The sequence below is a fragment of the Schistocerca nitens genome, chromosome 2 (genome assembly GCF_023898315.1).
Source record: "Schistocerca nitens isolate TAMUIC-IGC-003100 chromosome 2, iqSchNite1.1, whole genome shotgun sequence".
NCBI lineage: Eukaryota > Metazoa > Arthropoda > Insecta > Orthoptera > Acrididae > Schistocerca > Schistocerca nitens.
Window position 1 is genome coordinate 137,980,110 of NC_064615.1, and position 21,697 is coordinate 138,001,806.

General features: G+C 39.6%; 1 protein-coding gene across 5 annotated transcripts in view; it reads left to right on the top strand.

The window, feature by feature from the left end:
- LOC126235831 (phospholipid transfer protein C2CD2L) overlaps positions 1–21,697 on the top strand; it is a 624,312-nt gene that overhangs the window by 571,010 nt on the left and 31,605 nt on the right. For all 5 annotated transcript variants that reach the window (XM_049944685.1, XM_049944683.1, XM_049944684.1 and 2 more), the window contains one exon: positions 19,565–19,672. In XM_049944685.1, the coding sequence (XP_049800642.1) occupies positions 19,565–19,672 (108 nt within the window). The remainder of the gene's footprint in view (positions 1–19,564; positions 19,673–21,697) is intronic.

Consider the following 21,697-nt stretch of genomic DNA (forward strand, 5'->3'; position numbering starts at 1 on the left):
CCTTTGTGTAAATTGCTACCCCACCCTGCTTGCTGGTTTTCCTGCAGTAGTAAGCAGCCAAGACAAATTTGTTTATTTTCGTATTCTGGATTAATTCTGGGTTAAGCCAGTGCTCAGAAATGCATAACACTGAGATATCATTAAGTTCATGTGTTAATAGAATGTTAATTTCATCGATCTTATTATGCAGGGATTGCACATTATGGTGATAAATTTTTAGTTCGGGCGTATTCACGATTTGGTAATTGGGAATCATATTTACAGCATCACATACCTCTAGTTTAAATTAGGAACGTCAGCAGTGTTGTGTTTTCGTTCTTCTTTCTTGTTTATTTTGTTTTCCTCCCTGTTGGAAGGATGTTCAGGAAGCTGATAAATTGTTCTATCCCTTACAAGTCTTTCTTTGATTATTTCACTAACACGATCACAAACAAATCTTTTCCCTTCATAGTTCAAATGCATTCCATGCTTCGTGTGCAGATTTCCATGCAGCTTACTTATATCCAGTACATCGCACTTAGTGTATTGAGAACACAGTTTCCTTATTTTAATGTTTGTTTTCCGAATTTATTGCATTAGCATACACTGAAAGGAACCTAATTGATATACAGTCTGGACCAGAAGACCTGCTTTTATTAAATGATTTAAGTTGCTTAACTTACTCTGATGATATCTAGTTCTGAGTTACTCATGTTGGCAGCTGTTCTTGATTCAAATACTGGAATATTTATTTCGTCTTCTTTGGTGAATGGATTTCGGAAGGCTGTGTTTAGTAACTGTGCTTTAGCAGCTTGTCATTGATAATATTTCCATTGCTACCATGCAGAGAAGGCATTGTGTCTTGCTGCTCACACACTTTACATACAATCAGAATCCCTTTGGGTTTTCTGCCAAGTCTTGAGACAAAGTTTTATTATGAAAACTGTGTTACAAGCATCTTCTGTTGAAGTCCGCACTAAATTTCAAGCTTCTGTAAAAGATCGCAAATCTTGGGAATTTTGCATTTGTTTAAATTTGACATGCTTCCTTTCTTGTTTCTGCAACAGTGTCCTGACCTGTTTTGTGTACCATGGGGGATCAGCTACATCACTTGCTAATTTATTTGGTATAAATCTCTCAATTGCCATTGATACTCTTTCTTTCAATTCTAGCCACGTCTGGTCTACACTTATGTTGTTAATTTGGAAAGAGCAGAGATTGTCCCTCAGGAAGGTGTCAAGTGAATTTTTATCTACTTTTTTGTATAGATGTATTTTTCATTTATTTTTGGAGGATTTGGGAGTTACAGCATTCAGCCTTGCTACAACAGCCTGTGTTCACTAGTCCCTGTATCCATTTTGATGCTTGTTATTAGCTCAGGATTATTTGCTGGTAAGAGATCAAGTGTGTTTTTACAAGTATTTACTGTTCGAGTGGACTCATGAACTAACTGCTCGAATAATTTTCAGAGAATGGATTTAGCACAATTAAGGATGATGTTTTATATGTACTTCCAGATTTAAACATATATTTTCACCAACATATCAAGGGTAAATTGAAGTTGTCACCAACTATAATTGTATGATTTGGGCACATCTTTGAAATTAGACTCAAGTTTTCTTTGAAACTTTCAGCAATTGTATTATCTGATTTGGGAGGTTGATGAAAAGATCCAATTATTATTTTATTCTGGTTGCCAAGAATGACCTCTACCTATACTAACTCACAGTAACGATATACTTCAATTTCACTACAAGATAAACTACTTCTAACAGCAACAAACATGCCACTGTCTACAATATTTAACCTGTTCTTTCTGAGCACTTTTAGGTCCTTCACAAAAACTTCAGCTGAACTTATCTCCAGCTTTAGCCAGCTTTCAACACTGATAGCAATTTAATCATCAGTGCTTTCTATTAGTGCTTGCAGCTCCGGTACTTTCCCAACACAGCCTTGACAATTTACAACTGTTATACTGATGATTCCTAGATCTATGAGCTTCCAGTGTTTAACGTGCACCTTTTGACACTGAAGCCCTTTTTGTGTTTCCCCAAAGTTCCCTAACAAATAATCCGCCCAGTCCATGCCACACAGCTCCCACTATCCATCTAGCCAACCCCTGCATGTAATGGACTCCTGACATATTTAGCAGAACCTGAAACCCGACCACCCTGTGGCGCAAGTTGAGGAATCTGCAGCCTACACAATCACAGAACCATCTGAGCCTCCGATTCAGACCCTCCACTCAGCACTGTACCAGTTCTGCCATTGGTCCTTTCAACTGTGCTGCAAATGGTGAGCTTTGCTTTCATCTCACAAGCAAGACTTTACCACTTCTGATAGCTGCTCAAAACCAGATATTATCTCTTCCAATCCAAAACAACACACATCACTGGTACCAACATGATCCACCACCTGCAGGACCCATTCCATATGTGAAATGACTCCACCCAGTACGCACACACAATGTACACTGGTTTTCTTCCCCTCCTTGGTAGCCGTGTCCTTAAGGGACTCTATAACACACCTGACAATGGAGCTCCCAACTACCAATATTCCCACTCTCTGTCACTACCTGGACCTTGCAGGCTGCGAGGTAAGGAAACAGAACAAGTGACTGCATGTAGCTGAGGGCCAGTGTCAGCCATAGACAGCACCTGGAGTCTGTTTGTAAGACTAAGCATGGAGACTTTTTGTTTGGCCCCCCAGGAAGACTTTTGCCACTTGCCATGTCCTGAGGCAACGTCCCTCTTGACCATGGGTGAGGAGTCAACCTTAATGCAAGCAGTAACTGGACTGGCCACAGATGTGGACTGATCAGCAGACTCGTGGGTCATGCTGGGTGTCCAACGGATTCCTATGGCTGGTCCACAACAATGACACCCACCTACTGCAGCCTCAAGCTGTGTAACTAAAGCCAACACAACCTGGAGGTGAGGGTGAAGTGTCAGCAAACGTGCTCACATCCACACACAGTAATCCCTAGCCATACTAAAGACTGTGGAAAACTACACTGCACAGATGAACAAAGGACTATCGACATGTGCTGTGTACCTTTGGTTGTGTACAGCTCACAGCAGTGGCAATGCAACACACTGGAAATGGTGGCAGTTCCAAATGAACACACTTTTAGTGTTATTTACAGGCCATGGGGAGCACGTTACGACCCTCAGTACATGGCAACATCCACCCGTTGGCCACATCAGAGTCATGTGCTAGGGGTAGATATCACATCGGGCAGGGATACTTCATTTAATTTATGGTCATCTCACCATGGATAAGTATGTGCCCATCATGAAACATACTATGGTACCGAGTGAGAGGATGCACTATCCCACTGGAATGATCCAATTCCAACAGGACCACTCATCTGTTCACATGGGTCGAATCATTCAGCATTGATTTTCACAACAGGCTGGTGTTGACCTAATCCATTGGCTTCTTTGAGCACTGGACTTGAAACACATTGAAAATTTGTGGACCAGAATGGAACACCACATGAGCTTACACTGGCCAGACCCATGCACAGAAGATCAATTGGGGGACCTAGAGATGGATGCTGTGATGCTTACCTGACATCGTCAGCTGCATTGAAAGCAAGCTCAGAATCTAAATGTAATTGTTCTTCATAATACATATAAAAATACACAAAGATTACTAGTTTCATCGAAATTAAATCACCATCTTCAGATCATTTGTATTGAAAAAATTTGTTTACAGGGTCAGTCTATTTTGTTGACTGTTCTCATTAATTGGACACAAGTTATAGAGATGACATTTGATAGCACCATCTCTCATCATACAATAAGATGATAGCTGTGTGAACAAGGCACAATAGTTATAAATAAAATACATAAGATGGGTATAAAATGTCTTCATGTTGTGTCCTTGTTGACATCTGATAGGAAAATGTATTATATGTCAACAAGGGTACAACATGAGAACACTTTATACCCATATTATGTATTTTCTTTGTAACTATTGTGCACTGTTTACACAGCTATTCTCTTATTGTATGGCAAGAGAAGATATTGTGGAATGTTACCTCTGTAGTTTGTGTCTAACTAATGTGAACAGTCAACTAACTGTATTGGTCCTTTGGGGGGGGGGGGGGGGGGGACACCTGTACAAATGCTCTGCAGATGGCAATTTAATTTCACTAAAACTATACAATCATTGTGTATTTTTATGTGATATGGGTGAATAAACTTCTGTAACAAGAACAACCACCTCCTTTACAGCATTGAATGTATTGGAGAGGTTTCATGAGGGGTGAGACATATTTCCAGAGGCTGATCACCTCCATGCCTCATTGGATGAGGCAGTTAATTGATGCCAATGGTGAGTGGACCTCATACTAGCCTCATGCCTGATATGAAACTTTCCTCATCCCACATTACTCCATATTATATTACAACATTTGATATGACTGTATGTTTGTTAATTGGAAGTCTATGTGAAATCATTGTTCTTCAAATTTTATTTATTGAACTCATGTTATTTAATACTTAACACATGCAAATTTGAAAAAACCACGTGCAAGTTAATTTGAAACAAAATATAAATGCTGTACTAATATGAGATAGTCAGAGAAAACACTTACTATTGACTTTAATGACAACAGATAAACCCTAAAATAATAATATTCTCTCCTTAACACCTCTGGAACATTTTCTGTCTCTGTTGTGCAAAAGAAGTGCAGTCAGGACATACAAAAGCTCTCTTTCAAGTTAATGTTTGTCGGGAGACCAAGTATAGCACTCCATGCACTGCCCCTTTTTCTCTGTTAGTCTTCGGAGAAACAACTACTGCATTCAGTGTCTTCTTCTTTAGACTGTGCATCTGAATTTTGTCATCAATTAAATCTGTATCAGACTCTGTATGACTGCGCAATTATAGTGCACATGTTTTTTCTTTTTCAAAAACAATATTTTCACTTCTGTCTCCTTTGATTCCGTGTCAGCTTTCTTCTCTTTGAATTGTTTCAGATGTTCCCTCTGTGGAGACAATGTTAGCTACTTAACAGATTCAGAATGTGCTGATTTTACTTGGCTGGTGGCTCTTGAAGGGGCTTGCTGATTTTGGGAGCTGCCCGGATACCATTTGCACTCACATTTACTCCATTGTTTGCATCTTGTATGTCTGACTCCTGATGTATTTTAGATTATGGGATCTTGGTGTATTTCAATGTCATTCTGTCCAAATATATGCTAGTTACGTGGGAAGAGTTCCATTTCCCAGAAGCCATTTGTACAGTACTGGCCATTAAAATTGCTACACCATAAAGATGATGTGCTACAGATGCGAAATTTAACTGACAGGAAGAAGATGCTGTGATATGCAAATGATTAGCTTTTCAGAGCATTCACACAAGGTTGGCACTGGTGGTGACACATACAACATGCTGACATGAGGAAAGTTTCCAACCGATTTCTCATACACAAACAGCAGTTGACCGGCGTTGCCTGGTGAAATGTTGTTGTGATGCCTTGTGTAAGGAGGAGAAATGCGTACCATCACATTTCCGACTTTGACAAAGGTTGGATTGTAGCCTATCGCGATTGAGGTTTATCGTATTGTGACATTGCTGCTCGTGTTGGTTGAGATCCAATGACTGTTAGCAGAATATGGAATCAGTGGGTTCAGGAGGGTAATACGGAATGCCGTGCTGGATCCCAACGGCCTCATATCACTAGCAGTCGAGATGACAGGCATCTTATCCGCATGGCTGTAATGGATCGTGCAGCCACGTCTCGATCCCTGAGTCAACAGACGGGGACATTTGCAAGACAACAACCATCTGCATGAACAGTACGACGACATTTGCAGCAGCATGGACTATCAGCTCGGAGACCATGGCTGCGGTTACCCTTGACGCTGCATCACAGACAGGAGCGCCTGCGATGGTGTACTCAACAACGAACCTGGGTGCATGAATGGCAAAACGTCATTTTTTCGGGTGAATCCAGGTTCTGTTTACAGCATCATGATGGTCGCAGCCATGTTTGGCAACATCGCAGTGAACACACATTGGAAGCGTGTATTCGTCATCGCCATACTGGCGTATCACCCAGCGTGATGGTATGGGGTACCATTGGTTTCATGTCTGTGTCACCTCTTGTTCGCATTGATGGCACTTTGAACAGTGGACGTTACATTTGAGATGTGTTACAACCCGTGGCTCTACCCTTCATTCGATCCCTGCGAAACCCTACATTTCAGCAGGATAATGCATGACCGCATGTTGCAGGTCCTGTACGGGCCTTTCTGCATACAGAAAATGTCCGACTGCAGCCCTGGCCAGCACATTCTCCAGATCTCTCACCAATTGAAAATGTCTGGTCAATGGTGGCTGAGCAACTGGCTCGCCACAATACACCAGTCACTTCTGCAGAACCGAGCGAGGAGGCGCAGTGGTTAGCACACTGGACTCGCATTCGGGAGGACGACGGTTCAATCCCGTCTCCAGCCATCCTGATTTAGGTTTTCCGTGATTTCCCTAAAATCGCTTCAGGCAAATGCCGGGATGGTTCCTTTGAGAGGGCACGGCCGATTTCCTTCCCAATCCTTCCCTAACCCGAGCATGAGCTCCGTCTCTAATGACCTCGTTGTCGACGGGACGTTAAACACTAACCACCACCACTTCTGCAGATGAACTATGGTATCGTGTTGAAGCTGCATAGGCAGCTGTACCTGTACACGCCATCCAAGCTCTGTTTGACTCAATGCCCAGGCGTATAAAGGCCGTTATTATGGCCAGAGGTGGTTGTTGTGGGTACTGATTTCTCAGGATCTATGCACCCAAATTGCGTGAAAAAGTAATCACATGTTAGTTCTAGTATAATATATTTGTCCAATGAATACCCGTTTATCATCTGCATTTTTTCTTGGTGTAGCAATTTTAATGGCCAGTAGTGTAGCATTGTCTATTGTTACTGCTCTCAAGTAGGCCTCACCATATAACCTCGTACAAAAATGAGGTTACCACTTACCTGGGTTATTGGCCCATCAGGTTTCTATTTCTTGGGCATAATGCAATTTAAATGGTCCCCTGGATTCCACACAAGGGCTGCATTTTATGCGAGGTAGGGGGTGATAAACAGATGATGTACATGTTGCTTTCTTTTGCTTTGTCTATCACACAAGTATTAGTACAGCAGGATCATCGCTAGATGGCTTCACAAAATTCAGAAAATTGTCAAAGCACTCAGTGAACATATGAATCTGACCTAACTACTAGGATGACAAGCTGAAGTTATCCAATATGAGATAGCTTGTTTTAATATGCGATGCTGTTGCATATTAAGATACCCATGGTATCACATATTAGAAATAAGCTGTCTTGCACTAGAAATCTAACCTCATAGTTACACTGCTTGATTTGAAGGACAATTCATTATAGAAAATGAAAAAGTGCTTTGAGAAGAATATAATCATATGAATATTGTTGCAACAGCTATTCAACTTCAGATAATAAAAGTTGTTGTTATTGTTGTTGTGGTCTTCAGTCCTGAGACTGGTTTGATGCAGCTCTCCATGCTAATCTATCCTATGCAAGCTGCTTCATCTCCCAGTACCTACTACAACCTACATCCTTCTCAATCTGCTTAGTGTATTCATCTCTTGGTCTCCCTCTACGATTTTTACCCTCCACGCTGCCCTCCAATGCTAAATTTATGATCCCCTGATGCCTCAGCACATGTCCTACCAATCGATCCCTTCTTCTAGTCAAGTTGTGCCACAAACTTCTCTTCTCCCCAATCCTATTCAATACCTCCTCATTAGTTACATGATCTACCCACCTAATCTTCAACATTCTTCTGTAGCACCACATTTCGAAAGCTTCTATTCTCTTCTTGTCCAAACTATTTATTGTCCATGTTTCACTTCCATACATGGCTACACTCCATACAAATACTTTCAGAAACGACTTCCTGACACTTAAATCTATACTCGATGTTAACAAATTTCTCTTCTTCAGAAACGCTTTCCTTGCCATTGCCAGTTTACATTTTATATCCTCTCTACTTCGACTATCATCAGTTATTTTGCTCCCCAAATAGCAAAACCCCTTTACTACTTTAAGTGTCTCATTTCCTAATCTAATTCCTTCAGCATCACCCCACTTAATTCGACTACATTCCATTATCCTCGTTTTGCTTTTGTTGATGTTCATCTTATACCCTCATTTCCAGACACTGTCCATTCCGTTCAACTGCTCTTCCAAGTACTTTGCTGTCTCTGACAGAATTACAATGTCATCGGCGAACCTCAAAGTTTTAATTTCTGCTCCATGGATTTTAATACCTACTCCGAATTTTTCTTTTGTTTCCTTTACTGCTTGCTAAATAGTATTTTGCAGCTGTGACTTATTAAACTGATAGTTCGGTAATTTTCACATCTGTCAACACCTGCTTTCTTTGGGATTGGAATTATTATATTCTTCTTGAAGTCTGAGGGTATTTCGCCTGTCTCGTACATCTTGCTCACCAGATGGTAGAGTTTTGTCAGGACTGGCTCTCCCAAGGCCCCCAGTAGTTCTAATGGAATGTTGTCTACTCCCGGGGCCTTGTTTCGACTCAGGTCTTTCAGTGCTCTGTCAAACTCTTCACGCAGTATTGTATCGCCCATTTCATCTTCATCTACATCCTCTTTCATTTCCATAATATTGTCCTCAAGTACATCGCCCTTGTACAGACACTCTGTATACTCCTTCCACCTTTCTGCCTTCCCTTCTTTGCTTAGAACTGGGTTGCCATCTGAGCTCTTGATATTCATACAAGTGGTTCTCTTCTCTCCAAAGGTCTCTTTAATTTTCCTGTAGGCAGTTAGGCGGTATCTATCTTACCCCTAGTGAGATAAGCCTCTACATCCTTACATTTGTCCTCTAGCCATCCCTGCTTAGCCATTTTGCACTTCCTGTCGATCTCATCTTTGAGACGTTTGTATTCCTTTTTGCCTGCTTCATTTACTGCATTTTTATATTTTCTCCTTTCATCAATTAAATTCAATATTTCTTCTGTTACCCAAGGATATCTACTAGCCCTCGTCTTTTTACCTACTTGATCCTCTGCTGCCTTCACCACTTCATCCCTCAGAGCTACCCATTCTTCTTTTACTGTACTTCTTTCCCCCACTGCTGTCAATTGTTCCCTTATGCTCTCCCTGAAACTCTGTACAACCTCTGGTTCTTTCAGTTTATCCAGGTCGCATCTCCTTAAATTCCCACCTTTTTGCAATTTCTTCAGTTTTAATCTACAGTTCATAGCCAATAGATTGTGGTCAGAGTCCACATCTGCCCCTGGAAATGTCCTACAATTTAAATCCTAGTTCCTAAATCTCTGTCTTACCATTCTATAATCTATCTGATATCTTTTAGTATCTCCAGGATTCTTCCATGTATACAACCTTCTTTTATGATTCTTGAACCAAATGTTAGCTATGATTAAGTTATGCTCTGTGCAAAATTCTACCAGATGGCTTCCTCTTTCATTTCTTAGCCCCAATCCATATTCACCTACTATGTTTCCTTCTCTCCCTTTTCCCACTGTCGAATTCCAGTCACCCATGACTATTAAATTTTCATCTCCCTTCACTACCTGAATAATTTCTTTTCTCTCATCATACATTTCTTCAATTTCTTCGTCATCTGCAGAGCTAGTTGGCATATAAACTTGTACTACTGTAGTAGGCATGGGCTTCGTGTCTATCTTGGCCACTATAATATGTTCACTATGCTGTTTGTAGTAGCTTACCCGCACTCCTATTTTTTTATTTATTATTAAACCTACTCCTGCATTACCCCTATTTGATTTTGTATTTATAACCCTGTATTCACCTGATCAGAAGTCTCGTTCCTCCTGCCACCAAACTTCACTAATTCCCACTACATCTAACTTTAACCTATCCATTTCCCTTTTTAAATTTTCTAACCTACCTGCCCGATTAAGGGATCTGACATTCCACGCTCCGATCCGTAGAATGCCAGTTTTCTTTCTCTTGATAACGAAGTCCTCTTGAGTAGTCCCCGCCCGGAGATCCGAATGGGGGACTATTTTACCTCCGGAATATTTTACCCAAGAGGACGCCATCATCATTTAACCATACAGTAAAGCTGCATGCCCTCGGAAAAAATTACGGCTGTAGTTTCCCCTTGCTTTCAGCCGTTCGCAGTACCACAACAGCAAGGCCGTTTTGGTTAGTGTTACAAGGCCAGATCAGTCAATCATCCAGACTGTAGCCCCTGCAACTACTGAAAAGGCTGCTGCCCTTCTTCAGGAACCACACGTTTGTCTGGCCTCTCAACAGATACCCCTCCGTTGTGGTTGCACCTACGGTACGGCTATCTGTATCGCTGAGGCATGCAAGCCTCCCCACCAATGGCAAGGTCCATGGTTCATGGGGGGAGGAGAGTAGAGCATCAATTATCTGCAATAATTAGGGAACATGGGTGTTCAGATATCCGGTTTATTTGCATGATTGAAAGTATACTTTTATTTACCAATAAAAACTGCATATATTTATAATAATGTGAATCCCTTTTATTATTACAAAGGCAAGTACAGTTGAAATGTATGTAGTGTGGCCTGTAAACAAAAATTTATGTAATACACATGCGTTTTGCATGTATAGTATGTAAGTATAGAATTAACACTTAAAAGAAATCCTTAATTTTTGTCTGTCTAAAGAAGCCTATCCACTTACAAGCAGCCAAGCCAGATACTTTTTTCAGTATAAATATTTGATACTAATCATTTTCTTCTTGAACTGCAAATCATCACAAGACAGTCTCTAAACATGTAAATGTTTCAGAAGCAGCTGGTATATTTTCATCTTCATTTTCTGGTCCACTGGGTGATGAGATAATGGAGTCCTTTTTGTCAGTGATGAGGTTTACAGTTTCACTATCTTGCATGATTTGGTGCCGTAGATCTGCATCGTTGACACTCATCCATTCTTGAACATTGTCTTCATCACATTGTGGCAACTGACTTCATTTTGCTTATGAGGGTGGCTTGATAAGTCTGGTAAAAAAGCAAGGAAAAGATGTTTGTTTAGTAAACAACTCATCTTACTTCTTGATAATAGAGTGATATACACTTGGTCCAGTTACCCTCTAGCTTTTTTATCCCATCGGTAAGATAGGTTCTGTCAAACTCTGTGAAATATGCATTGACTGCAACTGTTACTTCCTCATGTCGTGAAAATTTCTATCCAGCAAGCCAAAGTTTCAAATTAGAAAACAGGAAAAACTCAATTGAGACTAAGTCTAGTGAATAGGGTGGATGAGGAGCCAATTCAACGTCCAGTTCATGCACTTTCACCATTGTTAGCACTGATGTGGAGGTGGTGCATTATCCTGGTGAAAGAGCACTTTTAGGCTTGCCAACTTTGGTCTTCTTTCAGCCAACACAAGTTTCTAATAATCCAATAGTGAAAAGTAATAGAGTACAGTTATGGTTCTGTCTTTTTCCAAATAATCGAGGATTATTCCTTGGAAATCCCAAGAAAACAATGGCCAGCACCTTAACAACTGACAAAATGATCTTTGCCTTCCTTGGTGCGCTTTTCCCAGCCTGCGCCGATTGTCTTGTCTGCCGTTTCCACACAGGTGTGTAATTATGGATCCTGGTTTCATCAAGAGTCACAAATCAGCACAAAAAGTATTGCGGACTGCAATTAAACATCCGCGAACATTTTGTTGAAATGTTGTACCAGATGCACATTTTGTCAGCTGTGAGCAGTTATAGTACAAAAATTACACACAGTTTCTTCATGCAAATTATCTGTGCAGAGTACTGTGTGCTCATCTAGTGGAGGGGCCTACAGTCTCAGCAATATCATAAATTTTTATTTGGCAGCCTCGCATTACCATGCTGTGAATTTTGTAAATGGTTTCCTTTGTGGTGACCTCAATTGGATGGCCGGTATGTGCTTCATCTTTGGTGCTTGTTTGACCACATTTAAATTTATCAAGCCAAAAGTACATGATTTTCAATTATGGTGCAGAGTTCTCTTGAACTTCATCCAGTTCTGTTTTGATTTGTGTGGCAGTCTAACCCTTCAAATGAAAATGTTTAATAATAGCACAGAACTTGGTTTTCTCCATATTCAATGGCAGTTGACACTAACTAATGTAGATTGCTGTCAGAAATTAACTGTACACTGTACATTGTTAAAATTCTTAATTTATAAAGTATATGCATACAACCTTTGGAATAATCAAGCTTATGAACCAGAATGTGCCAAAAAATATTTCATTCTTTCATGTAAATTTAGGAGACTTGGACTTACCAGTCTATTTGCCATTTTCAGTTAGACTTGGAGAACTTGCTGCCATAATAAAATTTTATTCCAAGATTTTTAAAAATTATGTTCCTTTACACCATCCCATGCTGCTCTGATTATGTAGGATGCATCTTTCAAATCAATATTCTTATGATTTCATAACTGACTTTCTTCTCCTTCCTCTTCTTTTTTGTAATATTGTTTGAAAGTCTCAGTAATGCCCTTGGTCCATGGAGGTTATGTTAGTTGTAAGAAACCTCACTTTCATGAACTCATTCTTTTCTTTTAAGATATCACATGATAGATGAGTTGGTGCTCTTTCAAGGACCAATAATGTTTTCTCCCTTTGGCCATTTTTTAACTGATAAGCTTTTACAGGTCGTACAAAAACTTCCATAAACCATTCCATGAAAATTGTAGTATCCCTCCAGGTGATCTTTTGTGACTGCAAACAATAGGCATCACTGACATTTGAATGTGTTTGAAACAACACAGTTTCTTACTTTCACCAGTGATGGGCATAGAAAATCAGTGGCTAACAGTAGCATTACGACAAGCTAAAGCAGTAACATAGTAACATGATCCTTTCTTATTTTAGGACCAGATTCTACTAATTCATTAAATGAAGCAAGAGTTTTTCTTGGCAAAGCATTCCAATTGAGTGCAGTTTTGTCAACATTGTAAACATTTTAGAGAGCATAATCTTCTTCCTTTACTTTTACTGTCTCCGGAAGAATCAGCAGACAATTTTTCTCCTTGTGTTTGAAGCTCATGAATTCTGTGTCTTGAATTTAAGCATTTTAACCAGCCCGTGCTTGCTTTAAAATTTGACAGCCCTTCAAGATTTTCATTAAACTGAATTGCCTTGTCACATAGAATGGGACCAGAGGTAGATTCTTCTTGTGATTTTTTACAGGCAACATGTGAACAGCATCATCTACATTCATGTTCATGGCGGGCTTCATAGTTTTACAAATTATTGATCCATCAGTAGAATCAAGCTTAGATATAATATGTATGGTGATCTTTTTTTGTTTGTAATCTCTGTTATTGTCGATTTACCAACCATGTACTAATTATATAAATTGGTAGCACATTCCCCTTCCCCTAACATTTTATTAATCTAATATTTATCTCTCATAGAAAGGACAACATGTTTACATTTAGGCATTTTATATCATGCATTTACTTTATATGTCAAAGTTGACACAAGTGATCATAACAGATTGCAAATGGTTACTATTGTCAGCAACTTGGCATTGGTTTCGGGGGCAAGTAGTTCTGACTGATAAGGCAAAAGCATAGTGCATTGTGACATCTGGCATCTGTAGTTTCACACACGCAGAGCACCAAGATTATTGATTCTATTTTCCTTGAAATTTAGAGAGAAACAAACTGTAATTTCAATTGGAAAACCGTGTTCTTCCATCACTTGGAAGGTCATAAAATTTTGTACCTGCTTATCTTTTTCAGATCATTATACATGTCCAGCCAGATTTTAGTAAATATTGTCTTACAGAATTTAAACATCTCATTTAGATCCATTATGCTGAATAGTTGAACTTATTTTTCCCAGCGTATATGTAATTTTTCTGTGAGCCAAAATTTATGAGCTCATTACTAAACATTTGTTTTTCCAGTTTCATCTTAATGATTTTTCTGCTGCATCTGCTTTCCCATTCTGTCTTCTACTTCTGTGAACGGTTTTATGCAAACAGGCAGAACTTTCTCTTTGGCACCTTAATTTTGACCTGATTGTTTTTAAAATTGAGAGTGATAGTGAATATTAGTGTTCCCAAATAAAAGGACAAAAGGAGTGTTGCTGAACTTGGTTCTTACATTTGAGTGCATAATTTGGGAAGGGGGAAACATATCCTTATGAGTTTCTGCCATGCCAAAGAATGCATTTAAAGTACAAGCTTCATAAATGATAAAGTTTTGTTATAAGTCTGTGTGATCTAGAACCACTTCCTCCTTTTTTTTAAAAAAAAAAATTATCTCATTCCTAAGAAGGGTGTTAAATAATTTATGCAGCACATTTTTTTCTCAGCTAGTTTTGGTTGAAAATACGTGGAATTTCTTGTGAGGCATCATGGAATATTCCCTTTTCAGATCCTATAGTTTCGTGAAGTTCCAGTAGGTGGTGGTGCACAGTAGGTGGTGATGCAATGTGCAGCCTTCAGAATGGCATCTGTAATAGAGCTGCATTCCAAGCAGAGAGCTGTCATCGAGTTTCTTTTGGTGGAAAACCAGAACATCACAGATATTCATATGCACTTGCAGAATGTCTACAGAGAGAATGTCTCCAGAGTGAACAAAAGCAAAATGAGCTGTTTGGGAAGGTGCCAGTCATCATCGCAACAAGGTCATGCAAACCTATTCAGTCTTCTGTGTTCCAGCCGGCCACACACAGCTGTGACTGCTGCAATGTTGGAACGTGTGGACACACTCATTCAAGGTGATTGACAGATCACAATCAAACACCTCACTGCACAACTGGATGTCTCTATTAGTTGTGCTGACACACTCACCAACAGTTGGTTTACTCAAAAGTGTGTGTGTGCTGGGTTTCTCACTGATCAATAGAAGACAATAAAGAGCAATGAAGGATCCTATGTGTGGGATTGCTGGCATGCTACAAGGCTGATCATGACAATTTTTGTGTCATTACATACATGGAATTGCATTGGCCATGTTGAGTGATGATTTGCCAGTTTTTGTTCCAAGTGCTGACCACCTGCATGTATTCCAGCATTTCAAAGCATATTTCTAAGGATCCCCTTTATATAGCGGAATTTTCTGTAGAATAGCCTCAGAGAGCTACTGACATTATCTGCAAAATGATTTTATTAAGATCTTATCCACTGCACTGAGTCTTGCTCACTAAAAACTTTTTAAACTAATTACATGACTGACCTTATATTCCGCAGGAATATATTTTGTTTAGTAGACAGTAATGCTGTAATTGTGCCATGCTGTCTCGGTCTTCTGTAGTGAATTGATTACCTGTGTTTCACTCAGCCAGTACATGCAGTATCCTGGGTTTCATTCAACCAATACTGTTGGTCTTTATAGAGAAGCTATTTTCAATTTCCAAGGAAGCATCAGACATAAATACAACACATATTCAGTAATTCTACAACAGATAGATATCAGTGATATCTGTTTGTAATTTCATTTTCATTATAACAATATTGAGTGGCCTGTGCATTTTCCACTTACATTGATTGCAGCATTGAGCATTGCTCCATTGAAGGAGAAAAAGGCACAGTTACTGCCTTATTTTAGAGTGAAAAATTAAGGTGACTTGAGGGACGGTTGCTAATTAAGAAAGGTGCAATGTTAGCCGTAGAACAAGAGTATTCATCGATTGAACTTACAGATGAACAGAAGAGGATTTTTGCTAGCGTGAATTGTCTCCCAGCTCACATTCATTTGAAAAGTAATTGTTCCTCCTTCACATATTTCAGTTTGTGATAAACATTCACCATTGTTGTCACTAATAAATGAATGTGTAAAAACAGGCAAATACTTGCAATATTAAAGTTTCAGGAGTCTTACTGCAAAATGTAAACAAACAGAATTGTACTTAAGTTGTGATAATTCTGGTTCAATGTTGGCAATGTTCATTATGCTACGCTCACTTTATAGATATTCCTGCTCTACAGTTCCAGTGTATTGCATTTTGTTGACTTAATATTGTATTCATATCCTTTACATGGAGAGACTATAAGTTAGCAAAAGCTATATAAAGCAAGATTGTAGTCATATCCTTTACATGGAGAGATAATAAGTGAGGAAAAGCTATATAAAGCTTTTGCTAACTTATTATATCTCCATGTAAAGCAGGCTGTTCCAACCGAGTTCCAGGGAGCCGGAGCGCTCACTGCGGCAGCTCGGATCCCGCGTGGAGGGGGAAAGTGAACTCACTGCCCCCTGGCCGCATGCAGCCACAACTGACGCAATAATCCATGTTCAATGACAGCTATGACTAGCTGCGGGAGCCCTGTACCTCTATTGGAGGATACCTTTCTATTCATTGAGAGGGATGGTCGTCCGCAGTGTCTTGTATGTCATAAAGTATTTAATTCTGCGAAGAGGTACAATATACAATGACATTATACATGAAACTTCCTGGCAGATTAAAACTGTGTGCCCGACCGAGACTCGAACTCGGGACCTTTGCCTTTCGCGGGCAAGTGCTCTACCATCTGAGCTACCGAAGCACGACTCACGCCCGGTACCCACAGCTTTATTTCTGCCAGTATCTCGTCTCCTACTTTATAGATATTCCTGCTCTATGGTTCCAGTGTATTGCATTTTGTTGACTTAATATTGTATTCATATCCTTTACATGGAGAGATTATAAGTTAGCAAAAGCTATATAAAGCAAGATTGTAGTTATATCCTTTACTTGGAGAGATAATAAGTGAGGAAGGTAGGAGACGAGATACTGGCAGAAATAAAGCTGTGGGTACCGGGCGTGAGTCTTGCTTCGGTAGCTCAGATGGTAGAGCACTTGCCCGCGAAAGGCAAATGTCCCGAGTTCGAGTCTCGGTCGGGCACACAGTTTTAATCTGCCAGGAAGTTTCATATCAGCGCACACTCCGCTGCAGAGTGAAAATTTCATTCTGGAAACATCCCCCAGGCTGTGGCTAAGCCATGTCTCCGCAATATCCTTTCTTTCAGGAGTGCTAGTTCTGCAAGGTTCGCAGGAGAGCTTCTGTAAAGTTTGGAAGGCAGGAGACGAAATACTGGCAGAAATAAAGCTGTGGATACTGGGCGTGAGTCGTGCTTCGGTAGCTCAGATGGTAGAGCACTTGCCCGCGAAAGGCAAAGGTCCCGAGTTCGAGTCTCGGTCGGGCACACAGTTTTAATCTGCCAGGAAGTTTCATATCAGCGCACACTCCGCTGCAGAGTGAAAATTTCATTCTGACATTATACACATCTTCACGCAGCGCACTACGATCAGGTAGAAGGTGTTGCACGCAGAGAACTGGTAGCCAGGCTTATGAACGACATACCAGGAGACGTAAGTTTAAAAATGGTTTCGTAATACGGAGGGCATCAAAACATGCAACATAGTTCGTGTTCTGTAATGTGTTTATAATTTTCAGGTGAATGAGAGCGGAGAAAACACTACTGAATCTGCAATTCGAACAAGCTGCAGGGTCGCTCAAGTCATTGCGACGAGTGGCAAGCCATTTTCGGTGGGACCACTCGTAAAATCGTGCATGGTAGCAGTTGTAGAATGTTTGTTTCCAAGGTAGGTGCAGGCAATTGGAGGGGTTTGCCTGTCGAAGCAAACAATGTTTCGTTGAATCCTGGACATGGCAGCAGATTTAGAGACACAGCTCAGGAAAAAGGCGGAGAGCTTTGTTGCATTTTTGCTAGCACTTGACGAAAGCACCGACATATCGGACTGTGCTCAGCTTGCAGTCTTTGTGCGTGGTGTCGACATGGAGCTGCAAGTAACTGAATAACTCTTGGATGTGGTACCACTCGATTACACCGCAACAGGACGTGACATTTTTGAAGCTGTTTGTGAATCAGTGGACAATATGAATTTGCTGTGGGATAAGCTCCATTCTGTGGCGACAGACGGTGCATCACAAATGATTGGGCATCATCAAGGTTTTGCTTCTCATTTGAAAAAAATAAACTCAGGGACGAATTCGGGAAAGACATTTTGACTCTTCATTGTTTTATTCACCAAGAGGCACTGTGTGCTGAAGCAGTAGAGCTAGGTGGCGTAATGAAAGATGTGAAGTGTGTGAATTTTGTGCGGCGTCACGGTATAAATAATCGCCAATTCAAAGGATTCCTGAAAGATATGGAAGCAGAGTATGGGGATATACCTTACCACAGTACAGTTCGTTGGCTGAGTCGGGGAAAGGTTCTTGATGTTTTCTTTGCCATTCGTGAGGAAATATCCATTTTTCTCTAAATGAAAGGGGAAGAAATGCGTTGTCTGAAAGATATAAAATGGATATAAAATGGATATCAGACCTGGCTTTCCTAGCTGACATAACTATGCATCTGAATAATTTAAATCTGTCATTGCAGGGCAAAGGGCAGCTAATCGTTGACATGCACGACCAGATCAAAGCGTTCATGGAAAAGTTACATTTATTTGAGAGGCAGATGAGTAATGGACATTTAACGTTCTTCAATCGTCTTGCTTCTTTAAAACTACCTGAAGGTACAGCTTTCGGCGATTACCAAACAAAGTGAAAGCAGCTCATCACGTCATTTGAAACACGATTCCGAGACCTAACTAGTTTGGAAATGGAACGTAAGGTGTTCAGCACTCATTTTTCAGTTTCCCCCGATGACTTGTCATCGTCACTTCAATTGGAGATTATTGATTTGCAAAATTCAACTTTGTTGAAAGAGAGGTACTACAACACGTTGGATTTGTCACGATGGTATCGTCCATTACAGCAAAAAACATTTCCCAAGCTTCACAACAATGACACTCAGATCATGTACATGTTTGGATCTATGTATTGTTGTGAGCAGCTTTTCTCAGCAATGAAAAGAGTAAAAAGTAAGGAACGATCATTTCTTCAGGATGCAACAATGAAGGCCATCCTCCGCATTAACGCTGCGAACACTTTGACGCCTGATATTTCTGATCTTGTAATGAAAAGAAAATGTCAAGCTACAGAGGCCCAATAAATTTAGTATGCAATTTCTTGTAAAACAGTTGTTTCTTATTTATTTCCTGAACATCGTATTTCCTGGTGTAGCATGTCACCACGTCTTAGCAGCTAAGAGTATGAGGTTGTAGATCTTGTAAGATGCAGCTGGCACGTCAAAACACTTGCCTGGCCGCTTGCCTCAGCCAGCTGTGCCACGTGCCGGCCCACTTGAATGGTCACAGCGAGCGACACGGCTCCCTGGAGCAGGGAGCGCTCCATGGCTCACAATGGAGCCGACGAGCTGGAACAGCCTGATGTAAAGGATATGACTACAATCTTAAGTCAACAAAATGCAATACTCAGTTACACTCTATTACCTTCTGGCATTATTGAATAGAGAACCAGTATGAAACAAAGTGTTATGATGAAAAAAAATTGCTTTTCCTATATTGCATATTCCACCTTTTATTGACACATGAGACACACAACTTATGTAAGAGGAAAAGTATTTCTTCACACACTTAAAGAATCAATCTACAGATTAATAACAATTCTGTAAGATAAAACTTAAGGATTCTAGAAAGTATAGAAAGTGAATACATGCTCCTAAATTGGAAATACGAAGACTATTTATTGTAATACTCTGATTTCAGACATTACCTTGTACCACTGTCCATGGCTCAGAAAAGTAAATGGAGGAAGAAAGGAACTAAACTTCACATTTTCAATGATCACACATTCATAGCAAAGCATTTACAAGGGTAAGTAAAAGTTTTTATTATTATTATGTGTTTGAATACTGTTCTGTGTTACCATAATAACTTTTCCCACGTTAAAATCAGTAAAATAGATTTTATTGCTATAAATTTGGGAAGAAAGGAATTAATTGCATTAAAAGTCTTGCATTTGTCAAGCAACATCAAAAATTATGTAAGACATATTATATTTTCAGTTTTCTTCCATGAAAAAATTATGAAATTGTAGCATGTGAAAAAATTAACCAAAATAAATTAAGTAATTTCTTCAAACTGTGATCCACAACCTGTACAAAGTTATTAAGGGTGGTCATTCCTCCTTTATTCATTGTAGTGATTAGACAGAAGTCTATAGGTGTGATGCAGATAGCTGATTTTTTTACACACACACACACACATTTAAATATGCACAAAAAGTCCAAATAGCATGGATATTAGTACGTAAATATAAGATCCTTCTGTATATGGCACATTTAAATAGTGCCAATTTCCCTTTGTGTCAGTCATTAAATATACAGGTGCTCTGTTTACTGCTAAATCAACTTCGGACCAAGAATCCAAACGGAGATGGGGGGTTTTGCCAAATAATGGAGGAAAAGTGAGAAGCATGGAAAATCCGCACTTTCATGAGACTACTACAAGATTTTCTGCCCAGAACATTAACCTGTGAACATATCATCCAAAGTTTTTAGTTGATTTGTGAAGAGATACACATAATGCAGATAATTAAGAATAATGCAGACTGATCATCGGCGGTTTTAGTGAATTGATGTGTCAATGCAGACAAGGAGTTGAAAATACGCACTAAATTTTCCCCCCTTTGCATAACAGCATTATTTTACTGTGAATTTGTTTTTCAACATTAGACTGATCTGCATTGTACATGCAGGATTCACTATAATTGGAGATATTATTTTGTGCATATGAAATCAGACTTTTCCAATATTTTATTCTGTACAAATTTGTTTTTCTTTCTAAACCCAGTATCAAACAATGGAAACTCGAGGTTGGAATATCAACAACAAATGGAAAAGATAGATTGCTACTCACCATAAAGATGACGCTTTGAGTTTCAGAGAGGCACAATGAAAAGAGACTTATACATTAGCTTTTGGCCCAAGACTTCCTCAGAAAAGGAAACACACAAACACTCATTCATGTAAGCATGACACACGACTGCCATCTCTGACAGCTTGGACCAGAATATGTTCCGGTCCAAGTTGCCGGAGACGGTAGTCATCTGTACTTGAGGTGTGTGTGTGTGTGTGTGTGTGTGTGTGTGTGTGTGTGTGTGTGTGTCTTCTCTTTTCTGATGAAGACTTTTGTCTGAAAGCTAATGCGTAAGTGTATTTTCATCGTGCCTGTCTGCTACTCAACGTATCATCTTTGTGGTTAGTAGCAGTTTACCTTTTATTGTTAAACACAATATCAAGTGACTTCATGAGATGAGAACTCAGAGTTGCAAAATATGCAATATCTTTTGTCACACACCATTCACAACATATAAATCCCAATCATAGAGGGCAATAATGCACCATATGCAGACTGATCTTTCTTTTTCTAAAGTTGAACAAAAATGTATGTGCATAATGTTGCTGTTATTTGAAAGGAATGGTACATCATTTCGAATCTTTTCTAGTTATATAACAGTCAAAACAAAATTTCCTTGGATTATTACTCACATGTAAGTATTTTACCAAGGTTGTTCAACCAATACATCATCTCTTTGCATATTTTCTTGTCTGTGGCACTGAAGTCTTAGAAACTGTTGATCTCTTGATTCTGCACACACCTATTTGAACTATTTAAAAGTTCATATACAAATTGTCATTATAATTCCCCACAACAGATAATCTTCAGAAGTGTGTGTTTTTGTATTGGTTGGTTGGTTGGTTTAAAGATGGGGGAAGGGACCAACCTGCTAGGTCATCGGTCCCTGTATTAGGTCTTCAGATAAATCTGCTGTAATTATCCACAGATAGCAGCAAAACATATACAAATATCTGCACTATGAAACTGGATTCACAGAAT